We start from the raw sequence: 23,036 nt of genomic DNA on the forward strand, positions 1-23,036 counted from the left end.
TTTTCTCTCACTTTCTCTCGCATTTTCTCACCGATCCTGCTCAATTTCCTGGGATTATCCTGAGGCCTACGCTCCTCGTTCCTATGGCTGAGTGGAGCCAGATGCCCGAGGACCTCCTCGAATTCATCGCGCGACGCCTCGACACGCAGTTCGACGTCCTCCGATTCCGATCCGTCTGCTCCTCGTGGCGTTCCTCGGTCGCGCCGAGCCCTAGCCCCTCCCGGCGCGGTCAATTCCCGATCCTCCCGAGCGACGGGATCTCCGACGCGGCCCGGGAATTCCGCCTCTCCAGGCGTACCATCTTCCTCCTCGGAGTGCCCCGATCCCGCGACGAAACCTTTGCCTGCGGGTGGCTGGTCAAAGTCAAGGAGGACGTCCCCCGGAGCACGAATCTACTGAACCCCCTCTCCAGGTGCCCATTCACTTCTCTCCCTGAGGACTTTCCGAGAGTTTTGGATTTGATGAATCTGCGCGTGCTGGAGTTAGGGCACGAGTATGTGTTGCAGGACATGGGTTATCGTCCTTTTGGTAATGATGGTCATCTGCACATGAAGAAGGTTGTTTTTTTGTGTTTAGACAGCGGAAATGATTTTGCGCTGCTCACGATTCACGTGTCTGGGCAATTGGCCATGTTTAAATCTGGGGAAAAACGGTGGTCCATCATTCAGGACATGCCGTCGCCGTATGACGACGTGATATTGTTTAAGGGGGAGTTTTATGCTGTCGATGGCACTGGGAGGACTGTGGTTGTCGGGTTGGATTTGGGTGTGACCTTGATTGCCCAATCAAACTGGGGGGGTGGCAAGAAGTTCTTGGTGGAATCTGTCGGCGAACTGCTGTTGGTCAATATGTATTTGAGATTTAGGAGGGAGAGGACAGTCCGGTTTAAGGTTTACAAGTTGGACAGAGAAAAGAAGGAATGGAACGAGGTGAAAGATTTAGGGGATAGGGTGTTGTTTCTGGGAGATGATTGTACATTTTCTGCTTCAGCTGCAGATTTAAGGACTTGTAAAGGGAATCGCATATTTATTGCGGATAACCGGGAAGTGGAAAGAGCTTTGAGGAGCCCTGGGATTGGTGTCTATGATATGAAGAGTGGCATCATTGGACCTTTAGAAGATGATGAAGGTTGTTCGAGGTTGTTCTGGCCACCTCCGGATTGGATTGCTTCAAGGACCTCTGAAGTGAGCACTTGTTTGCTGAAAATCTTTCTTTTATCTATTCATAATCATCCAATCTTTTCATCATTGTTAGACTTATCAGTTGGTCAGTCCTAGGAATCCATGTAGGAGCACGCTAGAGATTTCCTGTATTCTGTCGCATATTCTGATGCTACATTCCATCATCGTGTTCGAAAAGTATGTCGAAGCTACTTCCTTGTGGGCATTGGTTAAATTTCTGCCAGAAGGGAAACCATGGATTATATCTACTCCGGAAGAAAATGTTGGAATTTAACATTAGATTGCACATGCTTTATCATAGTTAGCTTCGTGCCTGATAAAGCGTATTTTGGTGAACATTTTCGTCAAATTTCCTTTCTATAAACTATTTAATATTTTCTTGGTGATAACCTCAGGTTCAAAATCAATTGGAAACACTTGTAGTGTAATGCGGAGGTTGGTTTTCTTGGATATGGGGTGATGCTGCAGTTGAATCGGCATTGTACATGAATATTTGCAGTACGGAAGGACTAGAGAGGTTTATTCAGCTCACTGCATGGAACCAAGGCAACTCCTATCCACGCCGAATGAAGGCAATAAGGTGGTTTGGTTAGGTGACAACACATCCTCTGAATAACTGATTATGAGCTTAATGCTCAGATCCACCAAGAGCACCTGCATCTCTGCACAGGTCTTGTTATATATTTGACTGTTTATTAACGATGTCGCTAGACGGAATAACAGGGAAATGCTGCTTCTCTCGCTATCAGATTGTCTTGCATAGAGCTTACTGGGTCCTAGCTGTGGACAAGGTTTTAGTTTCTGTGTTTTTTTTTTGTCCTTCCCTTCTTTGGGTACTTTGCTGTGATTTGCCGAAGTTTCACATCTGCGACTATTTATGGTTGAAGATGTTAAAACTTTTTTAGGACACAAAAACCTTAATCTATGCTGAAACGATTGACAATATGGATGCTCGCTCGAATTTGATATGTCTGTGTATTACTTCTCTTGGGCCTTTTTTTTTTTTTTTATTTACTTCTATTTGGCTTGTATCGCGACCGATTCCTGGGCCTACCCGTGAACCGTACCGAATCGGTTCTCGGATTGGTCCAGAACTAGGTAGGCCAGTTCCCGATTTCACAAGTTGGGAACTGACTTATTATGAACTGATTACCCTTCGTAGTAAGCTTGAATATCTTTCTATACACACGTATATTCCGTAAACCTCTCCGGCGAGTATTAGCAAGTTTGAGATTGACAAGATAGTTGAGTAACTTGAACGTTAAAGACGCCGTCTTGACCATACATCGAACGTGGACGTGCCGTGTTGAAGTCACTCGCACGATCAATTTCATTGGCAATAATCATCGACTTATTTTACTTATTTGCCTTGTTTATTGACTTTTTAAACTTACGAACTATATTTGAGAAATTACTAACCTTAATTATAGTGATAATTAGAGATACTTAGCAACTTAGTCCATCTTCGTTGTTTGCAACATAGCTTCTACCTATATGCCGTAACAACTAGAGGGACGTAGATCCGCTTGAAACATTGGTGATTAGATCCATCTTTGCGGGTTGAACGTTATAATCTCTCTTGAGTATTGAGACGGTCAGAATGCAGAGGGTAGGGTTTTCAAAAGACAAGTAATGAGAGCACGAATTACGTAGGAAGATCTCTTTTATTATTATTATTATTATAAATTTGGGTTAGTTGCGGATTCTCATTATGTATGAACATGACAATCAACAAAAAAAAAAATAGAGAGAGGAAAAAAAAAGCATATTCGCATCACTTTTGAGATCTAGTTTTGAGTTACGTCATACGTGTCGTTCAGACCTAACTTAATCGAGTTAAAATTTTTATTGCAAACATATTCGAAACGCATGAGGAATGGTAAAACGGAACCATTCTCGCCAGCCTAGCAACTCGGGCTCGTACTGCTCTCGCTCGTTAGGTTTGGTCGTAGTACAAGTTTCGGATCATAAAAGGGGACGCCCATGGTCGTACTAGAAGGGTCTGTTCCCACTTTATTCCCGGTCTGAGGAGCCCGTCAAACATCACGAGTGTACTTAAGATCGCGTCTTAACAGTGGATCGTTGTCCTAATCCAAGAATGATGACATCGTGATGCTATGCCCGCCGTAACTCTCGATATTATTTTGAAATCTCTCGTTCGACACATGAGTAGCAGAATACCAATTGCTGTCCGACCACTCGGGGGAAGCGCCTGTTCTTGGGGAGTGCAAGCTTAAATTCGAGCAATCAATTTCCGATTTGACCACGGGGTTTGATGCGATGAGGAAGCTCGGGTTTTCACTTTGCTTGGGCGCGTCGGGTACATTTGGGGAGTGTTTGGTTTGAAGGGCGCGTGGGACGACGTGGGATGATGACGTGGCGGGCGGTGACCCTTGGAGGTGACGAAGGGCCAGGTTTAGAGGGAGCTGGGTTGCGGTGCAGCAGGGTCCACGAGGGGACCACTGTGGTCTCCCCCACATTTCGGTCAATTACTGGCCAAAATCCTTGATTATGGACAGAAGCCGTAATCAAATGATGAAAAGCTTCCTCCCCAATCTCGAGAAATACATGAAAATAAAATAATCAAAATGAAATCCGTAATTGTATCTTAGTCCGAAAAGGGAAAAAGAAAAGGAAGAAAAAAATTTGCTCAGGTTTGCACTGGCGAGATGTGGAGAAGCTCACCATAAACCCCGTGGATGGGACCGCACCCGATCACGCTGGCGTGTCGTGGGGAGATGAGCCGGACATGCCAGCGAGGCGGCGAGGGGGGGGAGCCGCTTGTCGCAGCCGGTCAAGACGAAGCGCGCAACAAACAACGTGCGACTTTGCCCGACTTTCGCCCATGTTTCCTGGTCGTTCCCCGTTCTGTACTCTGTTAAACTGCATTAAACTAACTTATCCCCGTATCTGCATTTCTCACCTTTATTTAGTTTTTGTTTTCATGGGATAGCACAAATTGCGGATTTCTTTTTATAACATCCGATAGAAGAGGTCACTGAAAATCATATTGCAGGGAAAAAAAAAAGTTTAATTAGGTCCCTTCGAGACTATATATCTACGTTACGCGAGAATTCATCGCGATAATTTATGTCGCGGTTCTTATGGATCTCACTAGATCTGTTGTGCAACAAATAGCCCTTGCGTGGTGGTGGTGGCAGAGATCCTCGAAGGGAATGAAACACGTTGAAAACGTCATATGTCGGGAGATGATTGAGAGTCGTTGACATCGGATGATAATTATTGGATACATCTGAGAAACAATGAAAAGAAGTCGGGGGTCGGTAATCCCCGACCGGAAGAGAAAAGACAATAGTAGTGCCCGACTTTATTAGGTTTATCTCGATAACACGCCAAACTGTTGTCGATGTGTTTGAAGGTTTATTCCAAGTTTATTCTGCAGAAACGTTAAAAGTAATGGAAGATAATTACCCGGATCTAGATGCGCATCGATTAAAATAGGCTCGTCAACGTTAGCTAAGGTGCATTGAACTCAACGCTTTGCGGCCCGCATCGGTTCGGATGGGCCGTTCACGTGTCACGCGATTAGAGGTTTATTTCGTGCTTATCTCGTAAATAAGACGGTATGATTAAATATTTTTTAAAAATCCCGAAATCGTCGTATGCAAAACGGAGCTAGCTCCTAGTTTTGCATATTTCCATGGCACAACGTTGTATGGACCCGAATAGAGCATATGCTTTCGCGACGGAAGGTTTATTCTCGGTTGATTCTCCATTAAGAGCAAATGGGGCAGCCGCGAGACCACGAAGACGTCACCTAGGGCTAGCAGTAGGACGACTATTTTTATTAGACATTAATCATGAATTCATGTGTTAAGACTAAACTAATCTTAGTTATTCTGCCCAACTTAGTTGCTGGGAAAAGAAAATCATTATCTTATCCTGCATAATCATAGCAAGCGGAAAGCCAGAACAATCATCAAGACAGTGGCCTGCAAGAAAAAAATTAATCTAAATATCTACGCTTATGGAGGATTTTTTTTTTTTTTGGGAAAATAGGTTTTATTTCGTGAAAAATAGATGATTTGAAAAACATATTCTTAAAATGATCGTTTGTATCGTTTACAAAAATAAACAGGAAAAAAGCATTTTCATCGTTTACGAAAATATTGGGACATAAATTGTCGTCGATAATGAAAATATTTGCCGTTCATTAATTATTTCAAGCGTCTTTTTTTAGAAAAATATTTTTCGAATGATCCCATTTTTCGCGAAACAAATGAAACCTTAGCAAGCAAAACACATAATGGGGAGCCAAGACAAGAAATTGTTAAAAAAAAAAAAATCGTAACATTGATTTCTTTCTCACGTGCGAAATAAATATATCGAGAAATTAAACTACCACATAATAAAAACTCGCGTCGAGATTCACACAAATGTCTGAAAAGGAGAATTCATTGAATGTACCATATTTGAAATCACTCGCATGATCAGTATTTAACCAATGATAATATATAGGATTTTATTAAACGGCGACGATAAATTAAGATTGTAATAGCAATCGTACGTGAATTCATTGTTAGCTTCTACAGAAGAAGAAAAATAGTACATGATGGCTCTATTTATTTCGTAAAACAACCAACCCCTCCCCCCCTCGGGGGAAGAAACGTGGGTGGCCCACTACACTACAGCCCTCCACATTCCAAATTCGGGCCCACATATGTCCCAAATGGCCCACCGGTCCATCTCTGCACATGAAAGATCGTGTCCTAATGTTAATTCTTTGCCATCACATCCGGAAAATTGGGACCAGCCGAGCGTGTAAGAAAGAAACCTGCGAATCTGGGCCGTTCATGTCCGAGCCAGAGCAAAAACATACACACGCGCCCTCCGATACCCGAGTTTTAACATTAACAGAGACGTTCTCTGAATCTCTTTCGGCGGGTCAATGCTCTCCTGATCAACCATGCCGCGATTGGGATTGGGTTGTCTACATCGGAAGAGGCAGAGACCACATCACTTTCTGTGGCCTTCCCGCTAAAGCTAGAAAGGTTTAGCCCGAAAGGCGGTGCGCACGTATCTTCCTACTAAGGAGGGACACTAGCGACGCCCGAAATGGTTAAGTAGTTGTTCGAATCGAGTCGAACGCAGTCGTTGGTCTTCTCAACACGAGACTCTGGAGATTCAATTCGGCAGAGTTAGTAGTTTTTCGAGAGGCGCGGAGGTACTTGCAAATGGAATACGAGAACGCCCGGGAAAGTTTGGGGATCCCGTCCTAAAAGGCCCAGGATGACCTCATTCTTCTTCGCCTTTCAGAGTGCAAGAGCTTTCAACCTAGTGGCAATTGGCTCGAGACAAGACAGCATTGCAAGTGTGAGATTCGTATGGTTTGCTTCGTCGAGTTCTAAAAAGCAAGATTCCTTCGCGGGACCACAAACAACAATACATTGCCGGAAGACTATATGAGGTACCACAAACATTAGAGTGGGACAAATGTCTTTGAAAATGAGATCTCTCCATGCACCAGTTCTTCCTCTCAGTTATCCTTCCGCTCAGAACCAGATCAGTCTGGCTTCTGAACCCAGCAGTACAAGGAAGAAATTCCCATGTCTTAGGAACTGTGATGTTGCACCGATTGCTATGTCCAATACCACATCAAAGGACTCGGACTAAATATCATTGGCAACTCACCGTGGAAGCGATCTCGCAGGAATGACAATGTCACATGTATGAAAGAGGATACACTCCGCAAGTTCAAACAAATAGAGATTATATGAACAAATGCCTTAAGCCACTCGTTAATGTAATGCACTTTTCAGCACATATGCAGCTAGTCATCAACTGGCAGTGGAAAAGGAGTGCAAAAGGGCATGCCCCTACCAGGAGTTTGCAATAAACAGTTCCAATATGTACATTCAGTGCTCACCGAGCAACAGAGCACAACTAAATAACAATACCTATCGTATAACAACAATATCCTGAGTCACTCTTCCATCTCTGCATCAAATTCCGCCACCTCCATTGGGACATCTTCGTCATCAACATCGTCGTCATCATCGTCATCCCCGCTGTCCTCTCCTCCTAGCAGCCACTGTTCAAACTCGTCTAAGTCCTCATACTCACGCATGTATGAATCATCCAAGCGATTAGATGGGTCTGCCCCCAGCTCCTCCCCATGACATGCCACATGCAAGAAAGGCCTACTCCGGGCCAAAGCATCTACCATATCCCTGTTGACACTTCCCGTCAGTCCCAACCATCTCAACCTCGGGAAATAAGGTCGCTTCAACCACCTAAATGACAGTTGGGTAATGCCACCACAATTGTGCAGATCCAACAACCTCAGCCTACTCCCTTGCCACCCTTCTTCACGAGCCTGCATAGAGGCTAATGCCATTATCGAAGTGTCACCAATGAGGGGGCATTGTCTCAAGCGGAGTTCAACAATTGGAAGACGAGCTCTTGCCAATGAAAAGATTCCGTCATCAGAAATGCTAGGGATGTTGGATAGGTCCAATTCTTGCAGCTCATACTTAGAGGAGCCCTCGAACAAAAGTGATATGCCTTTGTCTGTAAGTCTCTTGCAGCCTCTCAGAGACAGCGACGTGAGCGAAGCGATCACTCTCCATCTCAAGTACGACAACCCCATATCGGTAATATCAGAACCATCCAACTGCAAAATTTTCAACTTTGGAAGAGTTCCAATGGCTCGGAGAGCTTCATCTCCAAGACTTTTACAATCCCTGAGATCGAGAACTCTCAAATCCACATTTGACACCAAATTTTTAACGCCAAGATTCGTCAGAAGATTGCACCATCTCAAGCTAACATGGGTCAAGGAGAGTGAAGTTGCACGGATGTCATGAAACACCAGATTTGTTAATAAAGTGCCATGAGCAACCCTCAGCTTGCATAAGCTCGAGCACGAATGCAAGATTGTTCTGAAACCTGTATCAGTGACACGACAAAAGCCACCAAGATATATACTTTCCATGTTTGCACAGCTATCGGCCATCAGTAGGATCCCGAGATCGTTAACTCGTTTAAAATAAGTAACAAGAAACTCCTGGCTCCTGACAAGTGAAAGATGCCTCAGTTTCCCATGCTGATTAATCTGTTGAAGACCAGAGTTAGTGAGGTCAAATGTAAGTCTCGGTTCAATAATCGGTGCATCTGGAAGATCCAGATGGGTAAGGGACAGAAGACCCCTAGAAATAGTTCCGACCATAGCATCAGTGATATAGTCCACTGAAAGGCTTAACTTTTGAATTCTAGGAAGCACCGATGGTTGAATATGTGGCTGTTCCAGATTAGGGTGCAGAAGCTCAGTGATCATCACTGACGAGATATAGCCGATTTCGAGAGAAGTGAGTTTTGTTGAAGCTAATGCCCAGGCTCGAGCAAAATTATGACGTATAAATATCGACACATCAAACATGAGGAACAGGGCCTGCAAGCCAAGAAAAGGCATACACAAAAGTGATGCAAACCAACTAGCTGAAGACAGTAGCTTATACTATGAACCTATATACTCGTAATAGGCGACAAAATCAGCCAGATCTAGGGAGTAGCTTAAAAAAACACAGAGATACGAAGCGGTCATTATATGACGATTTTTCTCAGACTCTATCATGCTAAAAGGGTAAATAAGAAGTCGAATCTAACACATCATTAATTGACCATAGTAATTGCTCAATTTATGCAATATTTGCAATAAGGGTCTACCGATGATTCGAGAATATGAAGCTCACTTCTAACTGTGTGCAACCACTCAACAACTCCTCGAGATCGGAAACATGAAGAGCTCGCCCTCTATTCTCGGCAACAGAACCCAAGTAAAGAGACCTCCATGAAATGAATAACACAGAGTTAACAAAAGCGAATCCTCTACAAGCTGCACATATAGCTAAATTAACCATAACCGACAACAGACGCAGGCGCAAACAGAAATTAAAGACAGATTGTTTGTACAAACTTTAGGTCCCCGCATTGCGATCCTATCTCGGAAAGCAGCTTGCCGCTGAAATCCGCACAGTTGTGGAGATGAAGCTCGTGCAAAGACGGCCTAACCAATAACCTTATGGCAGAATCGTTGAGTCGAGTCGATCGCAGTCCATCTTCAAGCTCCTCATCAGAGGATTCGGCGGCAACAGAGGCCGCAGCAATTCGATAGAAGGCGCGATCTCCTGAAACAGAAGCCCACCAACTAAATCGACAAGTTCGACTTCGACCAAAAAAGTAAAGTAAAAACCAATTTTTATAAGTTCGATCCATCTTTTGTCCCCTGATCTCTCCCACAATCGCAAGTCCGAGACTTCCATTTCTTTCCTCAATTTTCGCGACCACGCTATGTAGATTGGAACCGCCACGTGACATTATGAACATTAAGATCAATGGGTTTGGTCAAGAAACCCCAAATCGAGCCAGGCTACAGAGAAAGCAGAGACAGAGACAGAGAGAGTGGGAACGTACCAGGAGATGGATAGCGGGGATGAAGGAGAGGACGTGAGAAGCGCAGTGGCGGAAGGTCTTGCATGTGGACCCGACGGAGCAGATCGACGACACGTCCAGCTTCACCATTATCGTCGCCAGTAGAACCGACGGAAGCTGGTCCAGACCCACCATGCTCGCCTCCTCCTCCCCCGCCTCCTCCATCTGTCTTTCTCTCGTGCTTGGAAGGAAGACGGATGTTATCGCTCGATCTTGGTCCGATGAGCAAATGAGATGAGCTTCTCCGATTTCGTTTCACACGGTGACAACTCGCAGCATTCGGGAGATAGCTTGCGTGACGACACCGATCTAGAGAAGGTGTTGGCCCAAGCCCAATCCCGGCCTGGTCCGGCCCAATCATTTCCAAGCTTGGATCTATTCTTCACACATGTGATTGTGGGGGCAAATTAAGAAGAGAGGTACCATTTAGGGGGTTGATTGGAAAAACCGGAGAAGTACAGGGACGGGGTCAAAATGTAATTAATTAATCCCTCAAACGCGCAAGTTGATCCACGTTTCATTGCAAGTGCTTCCGTAGCTCGAAGTCCAATCACCTGTAGATGTTCTCGGCAGATTTTCTCTCACTTTCTCTCGCATTTTCTCACCGATCCTGCTCAATTTCCTGGGATTATCCTGAGGCCTACGCTCCTCGTTCCTATGGCTGAGTGGAGCCAGATGCCCGAGGACCTCCTCGAATTCATCGCGCGACGCCTCGACACGCAGTTCGACGTCCTCCGATTCCGATCCGTCTGCTCCTCGTGGCGTTCCTCGGTCGCGCCGAGCCCTAGCCCCTCCCGGCGCGGTCAATTCCCGATCCTCCCGAGCGACGGGATCTCCGACGCGGCCCGGGAATTCCGCCTCTCCAGGCGTACCATCTTCCTCCTCGGAGTGCCCCGATCCCGCGACGAAACCTTTGCCTGCGGGTGGCTGGTCAAAGTCAAGGAGGACGTCCCCCGGAGCACGAATCTACTGAACCCCCTCTCCAGGTGCCCATTCACTTCTCTCCCTGAGGACTTTCCGAGAGTTTTGGATTTGATGAATCTGCGCGTGCTGGAGTTAGGGCACGAGTATGTGTTGCAGGACATGGGTTATCGTCCTTTTGGTAATGATGGTCATCTGTACATGAAGAAGGTTGTTTTTTTGTGTTTAGACAGCGGAAATGATTTTGCGCTGCTCACGATTCACGTGTCTGGGCAATTGGCCATGTTTAAATGTGGGGAAGAACGGTGGTCCATCATTCAGGACATGCGGTCGCCGTATGTCGACGTGATATTGTTTAAGGGGGAGTTTTATGCCGTCGATGGCACTGGGAGGACTGTGGTTGTCGGGTTGGATTTGGGTGTGACCTTGATTGCGCAATCAAACTGGGGGGGTTACAAGAAGTTCTTGGTGGAATCTGTCGGCGAACTGCTGTTGGTCAATATGTATTTGAGATTTAGGAGGGAGAGGACAGTCCGGTTTAAGGTTTACAAGTTGGACAGAGAAAAGAAGGAATGGAACGAGGTGAAAGATTTAGGGGATAGGGTGTTGTTTCTGGGAGATGATTGTACATTTTCTGCTTCAGCTGCAGATTTAAGGACTTGTAAAGGGAATCGCATATTTATTGCGGATAACCGGGAAGTGGAAAGAGCTTTGAGGAGCCCTGGGATTGGTGTCTATGATATGAAGAGTGGCATCATTGGACCTTTAGAAGATGATGAAGGTTGTTCGAGGTTGTTCTGGCCACCTCCGGATTGGATTGCTTCAAGGACCTCTGAAGTGAGCACTTGTTTGCTGAAAATCTTTCTTTTATCTATTCATAATCATCCAATCTTTTCATCATTGTTAGACTTATCAGTTGGTCAGTCCTAGGAATCCATGTAGGAGCACGCTAGAGATTTCCTGTATTCTGTCGCATATTCTGATGCTACATTCCATTTCGTGTTCTAAAAGTATGTCGAAGCTACTTCCTTGTGGGCATTGGTTAAATTTCTGCCAGAAGGGAAACCATGGATTATATCTACTCCGGAAGAAAATGTTGGAATTTAACATTAGATTGCACATGCTTTATCATAGTTAGCTTCGTGCCTGATAAAGCGTATTTTGGTGAACATTTTCGTCAAATTTCCTTTCTATAAACTATTTAATATTTTCTTGGTGATAACCTCAGGTTCAAAATCAATTGGAAACACTTGTAGCGTGATGCGGAGGTTGGTTTTCTTGGATATGGGGTGATGCTGCAGTTGAATCGGCATTGTACATGAATATTTGCAGTACGGAAGGACTAGAGAGGTTTATTCAGCTCACTGCATGGAACCAACGCAACTCCTATCCACGCCGAATGAAGGCAATAAGGTGGTTTGGTTAGGTGACAACACATCCTCTGAATAACTGATTATGAGCTTAATGCTCAGATCCACCAAGAGCACCTGCATCTCTGCACAGGTCTTGTTATATATTTGACTGTTTATTAAGGATGTCGCTAGACGGAATAACAGGGAAATGCTGCTTCTCTCGCTATCAGATTGTCTTGCATGGAGCTTACTGGGTCCTAGCTGTGGACAAGGTTTTAGTTTCTGTTTTTTTTTTTTTTTCCTTCCCTTCTTTGGGTACTTTGCTGTGATTTGCCGAAGTTTCACATCTGCGACTATTTATGGTTGAAGATGTTAAAACTTTTTTAGGACACAAAAACCTTAATCTATGCTGGAACGATTGACAATATGGATGCTCGCTCGAATTTGATATTTCTGTGTGTCACTTCTCTTGGGCCTTTTTTTTTTTTATTTACTTCTATTTGGCTTGTATCGCGACCGACTCCTGGGCCTACCCGTAAACCGTACCGAATCGGTTCTCGGATTGGTCCAGAACTAGGTAGGCCAGTTCCCGATTTCACTAGTTGGGAACCGACTTATTATGAACTGATTACCCTTCGTAGTAAGCTTGAATATCTTTCTATACACACATATATTCCGTAAACCTCTCCAGCCAGTATTAGCAAGTTTGAGATTGACAAGATAGTTGAGTAACTTGAACGTTAAAGACGCTGTCTTGACCATACATCGAACCCGGGCGTGCCGTGTTGAAGTCACTCGCACGATCAATTTCATTGGCAATAATCATCAGACTTATTTTACTTATTTGCCTTGTTTATTGACTTTTTAAACTTACTAACTATATTTGAGAAATTACTAACCTTAATTACAGCGATAATTAGAGATACTTAGCACCTTAGTCCAGCTTCGTAGTTTGCAACATAGCTTCTACCTATATGCCGTAACAACTAGAGGGACGTAGATCCGCTTGAAACATTGGTGATTAGATCCATCTTTGCGGGTTGAACGTAATAATCTCTCGGAGTATTGAGACAGTCGGAATGCAGAGGGTAGGGTTTTCAAAAGACAAGTAATGAGAGCACGAATTACGTAGGAAGATCTCTTTTATTATTATTATTATTATTATTATTATAAATCTGGGTTAGTTGCAGATTCTCACTATGTATGAACATGACAATCAACAAAAAAAAAAAATAGAGAGAGAGAGAAAAAAAAACATATTCACATCACTTTTGAGATCTAGTTTTAAGTTACGTCGGACGTGTCGTTCAAACCTAACTTAATCGAGTTAAAAATTTTATTGCAAACGGGCTGGTTCCAGGCTACAGTTCCAAAACGGAACAATTCTCGCTAGCCTAGCAACTCGGGCTCGTACTGCTCTCGCTCGTTTGGTTTGATTGTAGTACAAGTTTCGGATCATAAAAGGGGACGCCCATGGTCGTACTAGAAGGGTCTGTTCCCACTTTATTCCCGGTCTGAGGAGCTCGTCAAACGTCACGAGTGTACTCAAGATAGCGTCTCAACAATGGATCGTTGTCCTAATCCAAGAATGGTGACATCATGATGCTATACCCGCTGTAACTCTCGATATTATTTTAAAATCTCTCGTTTGACACATGAGTAGCAGAATACCAATTGCTAGAGGTGGCCATTTGAAACCGTGGCCTGGAACCAGCCCGTTGACCGAGCCCACGGTTTCAAACCGGAACCGGCCCGGAAAAAAAAAAATGACAGTGGTTGGGCTCTTTGCCCCACGCCGGGCCCGCCCCCCCTCTCCCCCTCCCCCCCCCCAAAACCCAATGGCTCTTTGGGCCGTTGGCCCAAAGAGCCGTTGCCATTAAATAAAAAAAATTGAATTATTTTTATTTTTTGCTTATAAATACCTATTCTCTCTCTTTCATTTTTCTCACAAATTCTCTCAACAATTCTTTCAAATTTTCTCAAATTCTCTCAAATCCTCTTAAATCGCTCAAATTCTCTCAATCCCGATTCAATTCTCTCAATCGAATTTCCGATCAATTCTCTCAAAAATGGCAAGTGGAAGCGTAAATGCTGAGAAGGGCAAGATGGCTATGGGAGATTCCAAGTATCCCATTCCCGAATATGATCCTCGTGAGTATACATGTTGGGAAGACAACGACGATAATATCAACTATGTCCCAATTCCGAATGTCGAGCACATCCCAACACAAGAAAGTCTTCATCCTCCCACCGATGTCGAAGAAACGTCAACGGCAAATGAGCCGGAACGGAAGGGCCGAGATAATACATCCGACTTGTGGCTACATTTCGATAAGGTACGTGATGAAGGCGAAGGTAAATATAATGTAAAATGTAAATATTGTTCGCAAACATATAGATTTACGAAAGGAGACGGCTACGGAACATTCCGTCGGCATTTGACGAAAAAACATCCAACGCAAGCGGGGATTGACAATACGCAACAACAAATTTCCGAGTACGCCACGTTTATTCCGCGTAAACGCTAAAAGTAATGGAAGATAATTACCCGGGTCTAGATGCACATCAATTAAAATAGGATCGTCAATGTTAGCTAAGGTGCATTGAACTCAACGCTTTGCGGCCTGCATCGATCCAAATAGGCCGTTCACGTGTCACGCGATTAGAGGTTTATTTCGTGCTTATCTCGTAAATAAGACGGTACAATTAAATATTTTAAAAAAATGCCGAGACCGTCGTACGCAAAACGGAGCTAGCTCCTAGTTTTGCATATTTCCACGGCACAACGTTGTATGGACCCGAATAGAGCATATGCTTTCGCAACGGAAGGTTTATTCTCGGTTGATTCTCCAGTACGAGCAAATGGGGGCAGCCGCGAGACCATGAAGACGTCACCTAGGGCTAGGAGTAGGACGACTATTTTTATTCGACATTAATCATGAATTCATGTGTTAAGACTAAACTAATCTTAGTTATTCTGCCCAACTTAGTTGCTGGGAAAAGAAAATCATTATCTTATCCTGCATGATCATAGCAAGCGGAAAGCCAGAACAATCATCAAGCTAGTGGCATGCTAAAAAAAATTAATCTAAATATCTATGCCTATGGAGGATTTTTTTTTTGTTGGGAAAATAGGTTTTATTTCGCGAAAAATGAATGATTTGAAAAATATCTTCATAAAATGATTGCTTATATCGTATACAAAAATGAACAGGCGAAAAGCATTTTCATCGTTTACGAAAATATCGAGACATAAATTGTTGTCGATAATGAGAATATTTGTCGTTTATTAATTATTTCAAGCGTCTATTTTTAGAAAAATATTTTTCGAATTATCCCATTTTTCGCAAAACAAACGAAACCTTAGCAAGCAAAACACATAATGGGGAGCCAAGACAAGAAATTGTTAAAAAAAAAAATTCGTAACATTGATTTCTTTCTCGCGTGCAAAATAAATATATCGAGAAATTAAATTACCACATAATAAAAACTTGCGTCGAGATTCACACGAATGTCCGAAAAGGAGAATTCATTGAATGTAGACGCCTTCCTGACCATATATCGAACACGGACGTACCATATTTGAAATCACTCACATGATCGGTATTTAACCAATGATAATACATAGGATTTTATCAAACGGCAACGATAAACTAAGATTGTAATAGCAATCGTATGTAAATTCATTGTTAACTTCTACAGAAGAAGAAAAATAGTATATTACGACACTATACCCGCCATAACTCTCAATATTATTTTAAAATCTCTCGTTCGACACATGAGTAGCAGAAATTGTTAAAAAAAATTCGTAACATTAATTTCTTTCTTGCGTGCATAATAAATATATCGAGAAATTAAATTACCACATAATAAAAACTCGCGTTAAGATTCACACAAATGTTTGAAAAGGAGAATTCATCGAACGTACCTTATTTGACCAATGATAATATATAGGATTTTATTAAACGGCGACGATAAACTAAGATTGTAAAAGCAATCGTACGTGAATTCATTGTTAGCTTCTACAGAAGAAGAAAATAGTATATTATAGCTCTATTTATTTCGTAAAACAACCAACCCCTCCCCCCCTCGGGGGAAGAAACGTGGGTGGCCCACTACACTACAGCCCTCCACATTCCAAATTCGGGCCCACATATGTCCCAAATGGCCCACCGGTCCATCTCTGCACATGGAGATCGTGTCCTAATGTTAATTCTTTGCCATCACATCTGGAAATTTGGGACCAGCCGAGCGTGTAAGAAAGAAACCTGCGAATCTGGGCCGTTCATGTCCGAGCCAGAGCAAAACATACACACGCGCCCTCCAATACTCGAGTTTTAACATTAACAGAGACGTTCTCTGAATCTCTTTCGGCGGGTCAATGCTCTGATGATCAACCATGCCGCGATTGGGATTGGGTTGTCTGCATCGGAAGAGGCAGAGACCACATCACTTTCTGTGGCCTTCCCGCTAAAGCTAGAAAGGTTTAGCCCGAAAGGCGGTGCGCACGTATCTTCCTACTAAGGAGGGACACTAGCGGCGCCCGAAATGGTTAAGTAGTTGTTCGAATCGAGTCGAACGCAGTCGTTGGTCTTCTCAACACGAGACTCTGGAGATTCAATTCGGCAGCGTTAGCAGTTTTTCGAGAGGCGCCGAGGTACTTGCAAACGGAATACGAGAACGCCCGGGTAAGTTTGGGGATCCCGTCCCAAAAGGCCCAGGATGACCTCATTCCTCTTCGCCTTTCAAAGTGCAAGAGCTTTCAACCTAGTGGCAATTGGCTCGAGACAAGACAGCATTGCAAGTGTGAGATTCGTATGGATTGGTTCGTCGAGTTCTAAAAAGCAAGATTCCTTCGCGGGACCACAAACAACAATACATTGCCGGAAGACTATATGAGGTACCACAAACATTAGAGTGGGACAAATGTCTTTGAAAATGAGATCTCTCCATGCACCAGTTCTTCCTCTCAGTTATCCGTCCGCTCAGAATCAGATCAGTCTGGCTTCCGAACCCAGCAGTACAAGGAAGAAATTCCCATGTCTTAGGAACTGTGACGTTGCACTGATTGCTATGTCCAATACCACATTAAAGGACTCGGACTAAATATCATTGGCGACTCACCGTGGAAGCGATCTCGCAGGAATGACAATGTCACATGTATGAAAGAGGATACACTCCGCAAGTTCAAACAAATAGAGATTATATGAACAAATGCCTTAAGCCACTCGTTAATGTAATACACTTTTCAGCACATATGCAGCTAGTCATCAACTGGTAGTGGAAAAGGAGTGCAAAACGGCACGCCCCTACCAGGAGTTTGCAATAAACAAGTTCCGATATGTACATTCAGTGCTCACCGAGCAACAGAGCACAACTAAATAACAATACATATCGTACAACAACAGTATCCTGAGTCACTCTTCCATCTCTGCATCAAATTCAGCCACCTCCATTGGGACATCTTCGTCATCAACATCGTCATTGTCATCATCATTGTCACCGCTGTCCTCTCCTCCTAGCAGCCACTGTTCAAACTCGTCTAAGTCCTCATACTCACGCATGTATGAATCATCCAAGCGATTAGATGGGTCTGCCCCCAGCTCCTCCCCGTGACATGCCACATGCAAGAAAGGCCTACTCCGGGCCAAAGCATCTACCATATCCCTGTTGACACTTCCCGTCAGTCCCAACCACCTCAACCTCGGGAAATAAGGTCGCTTCAACCACCTAAATGACAGTTGGGTAATGCCACCACAATTGTGCAGATCCAACAACCTCAGCCTACTCCCTTGCCACCCTTCTTCACGAGCCTGCATAGAGGCTAATGCCATTATCGAAGTGTCGCCAATGAGGGGGCATTGTCTCAAGCGGAGTTCAAGAATTGGAAGACGAGCTCTTGCCAATGAAAAGATTCCGTCATCAGAAATGCTAGGGATGTTGGATAGGTCCAATTCTTGCAGCTCATACTTAGAGGAGCCCTCGAACAAAAGTGATATGCCTTTGTCTGTAAGTCTCTTGCAGCCTCTCAGAGACAGCGACGTGAGCGAAGTGATCACTCTCCATCTCAAGTACGACAACCCCATATCGGTAATATCAGAACCATCCAACTGCAAAATTTTCAACTTTGGAAGAGTTCCAATGGCTCGCAGAGCTTCATCTCCAAGACTTTTACAATCCCTGAGATCGAGAACTCTTAAATCCACATTTGACACCAAATTTTTAACACCAAGATTCGTCAGAAGATTGCACCATCTCAAGCTAACATGGGTCAAGGAGAGTGAAGTCGCACGGATGTCATGAAACACCAGATTTGTTAATAAAGTCCCATGAGCAACCCTCAGCTTGCATAAGCTCGAGCACGAATGCAAGATTGTTCTGAAACCTGTATCAGTGACACGACAAAAGCCACCAAGATATATACTTTCCATGTTTGCACAGCTATCGGCCATCAGTAGGATCCCAAGATCATTAACTCGTTTAAAATAAGTAACAAGAAACTCCTGGCTCCTGACAAGTGAAAGATGCCTCAGTTTCCCATGCTGATTAATCTGTTGAAGACCAGAGTTAGTGAGGTCAAATGTAAGTCTCGGTTCAATAATCGGTGCATCTCGAAGATCCAGATGGGTAAGGGACAGAAGACCCCTAGAAATAGTTCCGACCATAGCATCAGTGATATAGTCCACTGAAAGGCTTAACTTTTGAATTCTAGGAAGCACCGATGGCTGAATATGTGGCGGTTCCAGATTAGGGTGCAGAAGCTCAGTGATCATCACTGACGAGATATAGCCGATTTCGAGAGAAGTGAGTTTTGTTGAAGCTAATGCCCAGGCTCGAGCAAAATTATGACGTATAAATATCGACACATCAAACATGAGGAACAGTGCCTGCAAGCCAAGAAAGGCATACACATAAGTGATGCAAACCAACTAGCTGAAGACAGCAGCTTATACTATGAACCTATATACTCGTAATAGGCGACAAAATCAGCCAGATCTAGGGAGTAGCTTAAAAAAACACAGAGATACGAAGCGGTCATTACATGACGATTTTTCTCAGACTCTATCATGCTAAAAGGGTAAATAAGAAGTAGAATCTAACACATCATTAATTGACCATAGTAATTGCTCAATTTATGCAATATTTGCATTAAGGGTCTACCGATGATTCAAGAATATGAAGCTCACTTCTAACTGTGTGCAACCACTCAACAACTCCTCGAGATCGGAAACATGAAGAGCTCGCCCTCTATTCTCGGCAACAGAACCCAAGTAAAGAGACCTCCATGAAATGAATAACACAGAGTTAACAAAAGCGAATCCTCTACAAGCTGCACATATAGCTAAATTAACCATAACCGACAACAGACGCAGGCGCAAACAGAAATTAAAGACAGATTGTTTGTACAAACTTTAGGTCCCCGCATTGCGATCCTATCTCGGAAAGCAGCTTGCCGCTGAAATCCGCACAGTTGTGGAGATGAAGCTCGTGCAAAGACGGCCTAACCAATAACCTTATGGCCGAATCGTTGAGTCGATCGCAGTCCATCTTCAAGCTCCTCATCAGAGGATTCGGCGGCAACAGAGGCCGCAGCAATTCGATAGAAGGCGCGATCTCCTGAAACAGAAGCCCACCAACTAAATCGACAAGTTCGACTTCGACCAAAAAAGTAAAGTAAAAACCAATTTTCATAAGTTCGATCCATCTTTGGTCCCCTGATCTCTCCCACAATCGCAAGTCCGAGACTTCCATTTCTTTCCTCAATTTCGCGATCACGCTATGTAGATTGGAACCGCCACGTGAGATTATGAACATTAAGATCAATGGGTTTGGTCAAGAACCCCCAAATCGAGCCAGGCTACAGAGAAAGCAGAGAGAGAGACAGAGAGAGTGGGAACGTACCAGGAGATGGATAGTGGGGATGAAGGAGAGGACGTGAGAAGCGCAGTGGCGGAAGGTCTTGCATGTGGACCCGACGGAGCAGATCGACGACACGTCCAGCTTCACCATTATCGTCGCCAGTAGAGCCGACGGAAGCTGGTCCAGACCCACCATGCTCGCCTCCTCCTCCTCCACCTCCCCCATCTGTCTTTCTCTCGTGCTTGCAAGGAAAACGGATGTTATCGCTCGATCTTGTTCCGATGAGCAAATGAGATGAGCTTCTCCGATTTCGTTTCACATGGTGACAACTCGCAGCATTCGGGAGACAGCTTGCGTGACGACACCGATCTAGAGAAGGTGTTGGCCCAAGCCGAAGCCCAACCCCTGCCTGGTCCGGCCCAATCATTTCTAAGCTTGGATCTATTCTTCACACATGTTATTGTGGTGGTAAATTAAGAAGAGAGCTATCATTTAGGGGGTTGATTGGAAAAACCGTAGAAGTACAGGGACGGGTGCAAAATGTATTTAATCCCTCAAACGCGCACGTTGATCCACGTTTCCTTGCAAGTGCTTCCGTAGCTCGAAATCCAATCACCGGTAGATGTTCCCGGCAGATTTTCCCTCACTTTCTCTCGCATTTTCTCACCGATCCTGCTCAATTTCCTGGGATTATCCTGGGGCCTACGCTCCTCGTTCCTATGGCTGAATGGAGCCAGATGCCCGAGGACCTCCTCGAACTCATCGCGCGACGTCTCGACACGCAGTTCGACGTCCTCCGATTCCGATCCGTCTGCTCCTCGTGGCGTTCCTCGGTCGCGCCGAGCCCTAGCCCCTCCCGGCGCGGTCGATTCCCGATCCTCCCGAACGACGGGATCTCCGACGCGGCCTGGGGATTCCACCTCTCCAGGCGCACCATCTTCCTCCTCGGAGTGCCCCGGACCCGCGACCAAACCGTCCCCAGCGGGTGGCTGCTCAAAGTCAAGGAGGACGTCCCCCGGAGCATGAATCTACTGAACCCCCTCTCCAGGTGTCCATTCACTTCTCTCCCTGAGGACTTTCCGAGAGTTTTGGATTTGATGAATCTGCACGTGCTGGAGTTAGGGCACGAGTATGTGTTGCAGTACATGAGTTATCGTCCTTGTGGTAATGATGGTCATCTGTACATGGAGAAGGTTGTTTTTTTGTGTTTAGACAGCGGAAATGATTTTGCCCTGCTCACGATTCACGTGTCTGGGAAATTAGCCATGTTTAAATCTGGGGAAAAACGGTGGTCCATCATTCAGGACATGCCGTCGCCGTATGACGACGTGATATTGTTTAAGGGGGAGTTTTATGCCGTCGATGGCACTGGGAGGACTGTGGTTGTCGGGTTGGATTTGGGTGTGACCTTGATTGCGCAATCAAACTGGGGGGGTGACAAGAAGTTCTTGGTGGAATCTGTCGGCGAACTGCTGTTGGTCGATATGTATTTGAGCTTGGATGCGGAGAACGATCATGATGGTGTAGTCGCAGAGTTACCAGAGAATTTTGATTACTTTATGAGGGAGAGGACAGTCAGGTTTAAGGTTTACAAGTTGGACAGAGAAGAGAAGGAATGGAACGAGGTGAAAGATTTAGGGGATAGGGTGTTGTTTCTGGGAGATGATTGTACATTTTCTGCTTCAGCTGCAGATTTAAGGCCTTGTAAAGGGAATTGCATATTTTTTGCGGATAACTGGGAAGTGGAAAGAGCTTTGAAGAGCCCTGAGATTGGTGTCTATGATATGGATAGTGGCATCATTGGACCTTTAGAAGATTATGCAGGTTATTCGGAGTTGTTCTGGCCACCTCCGGATTGGATTGCTTCAAGGACCTCCGAAGTGAGCACTCGTTTGCTGAAAATCTTTCTATTATCTATTCATAATCATCCAATCTTTTCATCATTGTTAGACTTATCAGTTGGTCAGTCCTAGGAATCCATATAGGAGCACACTAGAGATTTCCTGTATTATGTCGCATATTCTGATGCTACATTCCATCATCGTGTTCTAAAAGTATGTCGAAGCTACTTCCTTGCGGGCATTGGTTAAATTTCTGCCAGAAGGGAAACCATGGATTATATCTACTCAGGAAGAAAATGTTGGAATTTAACATTAGATTGCACATGCTTTATCATAGTTGGCTTCGTGCCTGATAAAGCGTATTTTGGTGAACATTTTCGTCAAATTTCCTTTCTATAAACTATTTAATATTTTCTTGGTGATAACCTCAGGTTCAAAATCAATTGGAAACACTGGCAGCGTAATGCGGAGGTTGGTTTTCTTGGATATGGGGTGATGCTGCAGTTGAATCGGCAGTGTACATGAATATTTGCAGTAAGAAAGGACTAGAGAGGTTTATTCAGCTCACTGCATGGAACCAACGCAACTCCTATCCACGCCGAATGAAGGCAATAAGGTGGTTTGGTTAGGTGACAACACATCCTCTGAATAACTGATTATGAGCTTAATGCTCGGATCCACCAAGAGCACCTGCATCTCTGCACAGGTCTTGTTATATATTTGACTGTTTATTAAGGATGTCGCTAGACGGAATAACGGGAAATACTGCTTCTCTGCTCCTTAGAGCCTGCCGTCTATGTTAATTGATGCAGAGGCAGAGAGAGCAGTTCAGTGTACATAGATTGGGAAGGCCATTCTTTTTTTAAGCTATGGAAAGTATGGTCTTGTGACTGTCTTTTACCCCGTGTATTCGCTTATGGATGCTTTTCTTAATGTGCGTTATGCTTCAAGGTCTTTCCTAAGCTTCGAGGATGTCATTCACTTGCCAAAGCACCATCATAGGGCAAACTCTTGCCAGCGAGTTCTTTTGCCTGAATCGTTTGCACGGCTATGACCACTGTTGTACAGTCGAGAAGTTTATGAACTGGTATCGGTTCTATTTTGCTCCTTTTGACGACAGACAACCTACCCAAGGCAGGGTTGGATAATAATTTCGCGAACAGAAATAATAATCTCGTGAGTCACAAACTTCAGTCAAAGGGATTGTGGCTTTCATCAATGGAGCGTGCATTTTCTATTGGGAGGAATTCTTGAATCTTTATGTTCATGTACCCATCCGTCTTTACCACTGGAAGATTCAGTTCATACGACCTGAGGTCAAGTAATGTGTACATGCAACTCATATGAACAGGGCCCTTTTTGTCACTTTCGGCACCTTCACGGGGAATCTCTCTCTCTCTCTCTCTCTCAAGCACAAAGATAAATGGGCA

The 23,036-nt window shown here is 44.3% G+C and overlaps 5 protein-coding genes and 1 long non-coding RNA gene across 6 annotated transcripts; 4 read left to right on the plus strand and 2 right to left on the minus strand.

Annotated features, from left to right (window-relative positions):
- Window positions 1-1,907, plus strand: LOC115732712 (F-box protein SKIP23-like). The gene is made up of 2 exons (XM_048272372.1): window positions 1-1,184; window positions 1,577-1,907. Exons 1-2 carry the CDS (start codon window positions 84-86, stop codon window positions 1,607-1,609), a joined length of 1,134 nt encoding a protein of 377 aa, XP_048128329.1. The 5' UTR covers window positions 1-83; the 3' UTR covers window positions 1,610-1,907.
- A 4,988-nt stretch (window positions 1,908-6,895) lies between these two features.
- On the minus strand, window positions 6,896-9,896 carry LOC115731438 (F-box/LRR-repeat protein 10-like). The gene is given in 5 exon segments (XM_030662099.2): window positions 6,896-8,592; window positions 8,894-8,987; window positions 9,118-9,245; window positions 9,248-9,328; window positions 9,615-9,896. Coding segments are annotated over 5 exon segments (1,953 nt in total). The 5' UTR covers window positions 9,798-9,896; the 3' UTR covers window positions 6,896-7,125.
- A 285-nt stretch (window positions 9,897-10,181) lies between these two features.
- Window positions 10,182-11,543, plus strand: LOC115731439 (F-box protein SKIP23-like). Its single transcript, XM_030662100.2, has one exon. It carries the CDS (start codon window positions 10,290-10,292, stop codon window positions 11,481-11,483), a length of 1,194 nt encoding a protein of 397 aa, XP_030517960.2. The 5' UTR covers window positions 10,182-10,289; the 3' UTR covers window positions 11,484-11,543.
- Window positions 11,544-11,816: 273 nt separating this feature from the next.
- On the plus strand, window positions 11,817-22,568 carry LOC125312809. Its single transcript, XR_007196880.1, has 2 exons — window positions 11,817-12,056; window positions 22,313-22,568. It is a non-coding gene; the product is annotated as an uncharacterized LOC125312809 (long non-coding RNA).
- LOC115735575 (F-box/LRR-repeat protein 10) lies at window positions 17,198-20,076 on the minus strand. Its single transcript, XM_030666874.2, has 4 exons — window positions 19,808-20,076; window positions 19,317-19,522; window positions 19,093-19,186; window positions 17,198-18,792 (listed from the first exon to the last, which is right to left on the minus strand). Exons 1-4 carry the CDS (start codon window positions 19,988-19,990, stop codon window positions 17,323-17,325), a joined length of 1,953 nt encoding a protein of 650 aa, XP_030522734.1. The 5' UTR covers window positions 19,991-20,076; the 3' UTR covers window positions 17,198-17,322.
- Window positions 20,333-22,568, plus strand: LOC115735577 (F-box protein SKIP23). Its single transcript, XM_030666879.2, has 2 exons — window positions 20,333-21,645; window positions 22,038-22,568. The coding sequence occupies exons 1-2, from the start codon at window positions 20,485-20,487 to the stop codon at window positions 22,068-22,070; spliced, it is 1,194 nt and encodes a 397-aa protein (XP_030522739.1). The 5' UTR covers window positions 20,333-20,484; the 3' UTR covers window positions 22,071-22,568.
- Window positions 22,569-23,036: the final 468 nt, after the last annotated feature.

Source organism: Rhodamnia argentea, chromosome 11 (genome assembly GCF_020921035.1).
Source record: "Rhodamnia argentea isolate NSW1041297 chromosome 11, ASM2092103v1, whole genome shotgun sequence".
Lineage (NCBI taxonomy): Eukaryota > Viridiplantae > Streptophyta > Magnoliopsida > Myrtales > Myrtaceae > Rhodamnia > Rhodamnia argentea.

Coding starts and splice junctions, on each gene's coding strand:
- LOC115732712 (XM_048272372.1), top strand. CDS start 84: ATGGCTGAGTGGAGCCAGATGCCCGAGGACCTCCTCGAATTCATCGCG. Junction 1,185..1,576: donor TTGCTTCAAGGACCTCTGAA/GTGAGCACTTGT, acceptor TGATAACCTCAG/GTTCAAAATCAATTGGAAAC.
- LOC115731439 (XM_030662100.2), top strand. CDS start 10,290: ATGGCTGAGTGGAGCCAGATGCCCGAGGACCTCCTCGAATTCATCGCG.
- LOC115735575 (XM_030666874.2), bottom strand. CDS start 19,990: ATGGGGGAGGTGGAGGAGGAGGAGGCGAGCATGGTGGGTCTGGACCAG. Junction 19,523..19,807: donor TCCCCACTATCCATCTCCTG/GTACGTTCCCAC, acceptor CTTCTGTTTCAG/GAGATCGCGCCTTCTATCGA. Junction 19,187..19,316: donor TCGCAATGCGGGGACCTAAA/GTTTGTACAAAC, acceptor CATTTCATGGAG/GTCTCTTTACTTGGGTTCTG.
- LOC115735577 (XM_030666879.2), top strand. CDS start 20,485: ATGGCTGAATGGAGCCAGATGCCCGAGGACCTCCTCGAACTCATCGCG. Junction 21,646..22,037: donor TTGCTTCAAGGACCTCCGAA/GTGAGCACTCGT, acceptor TGATAACCTCAG/GTTCAAAATCAATTGGAAAC.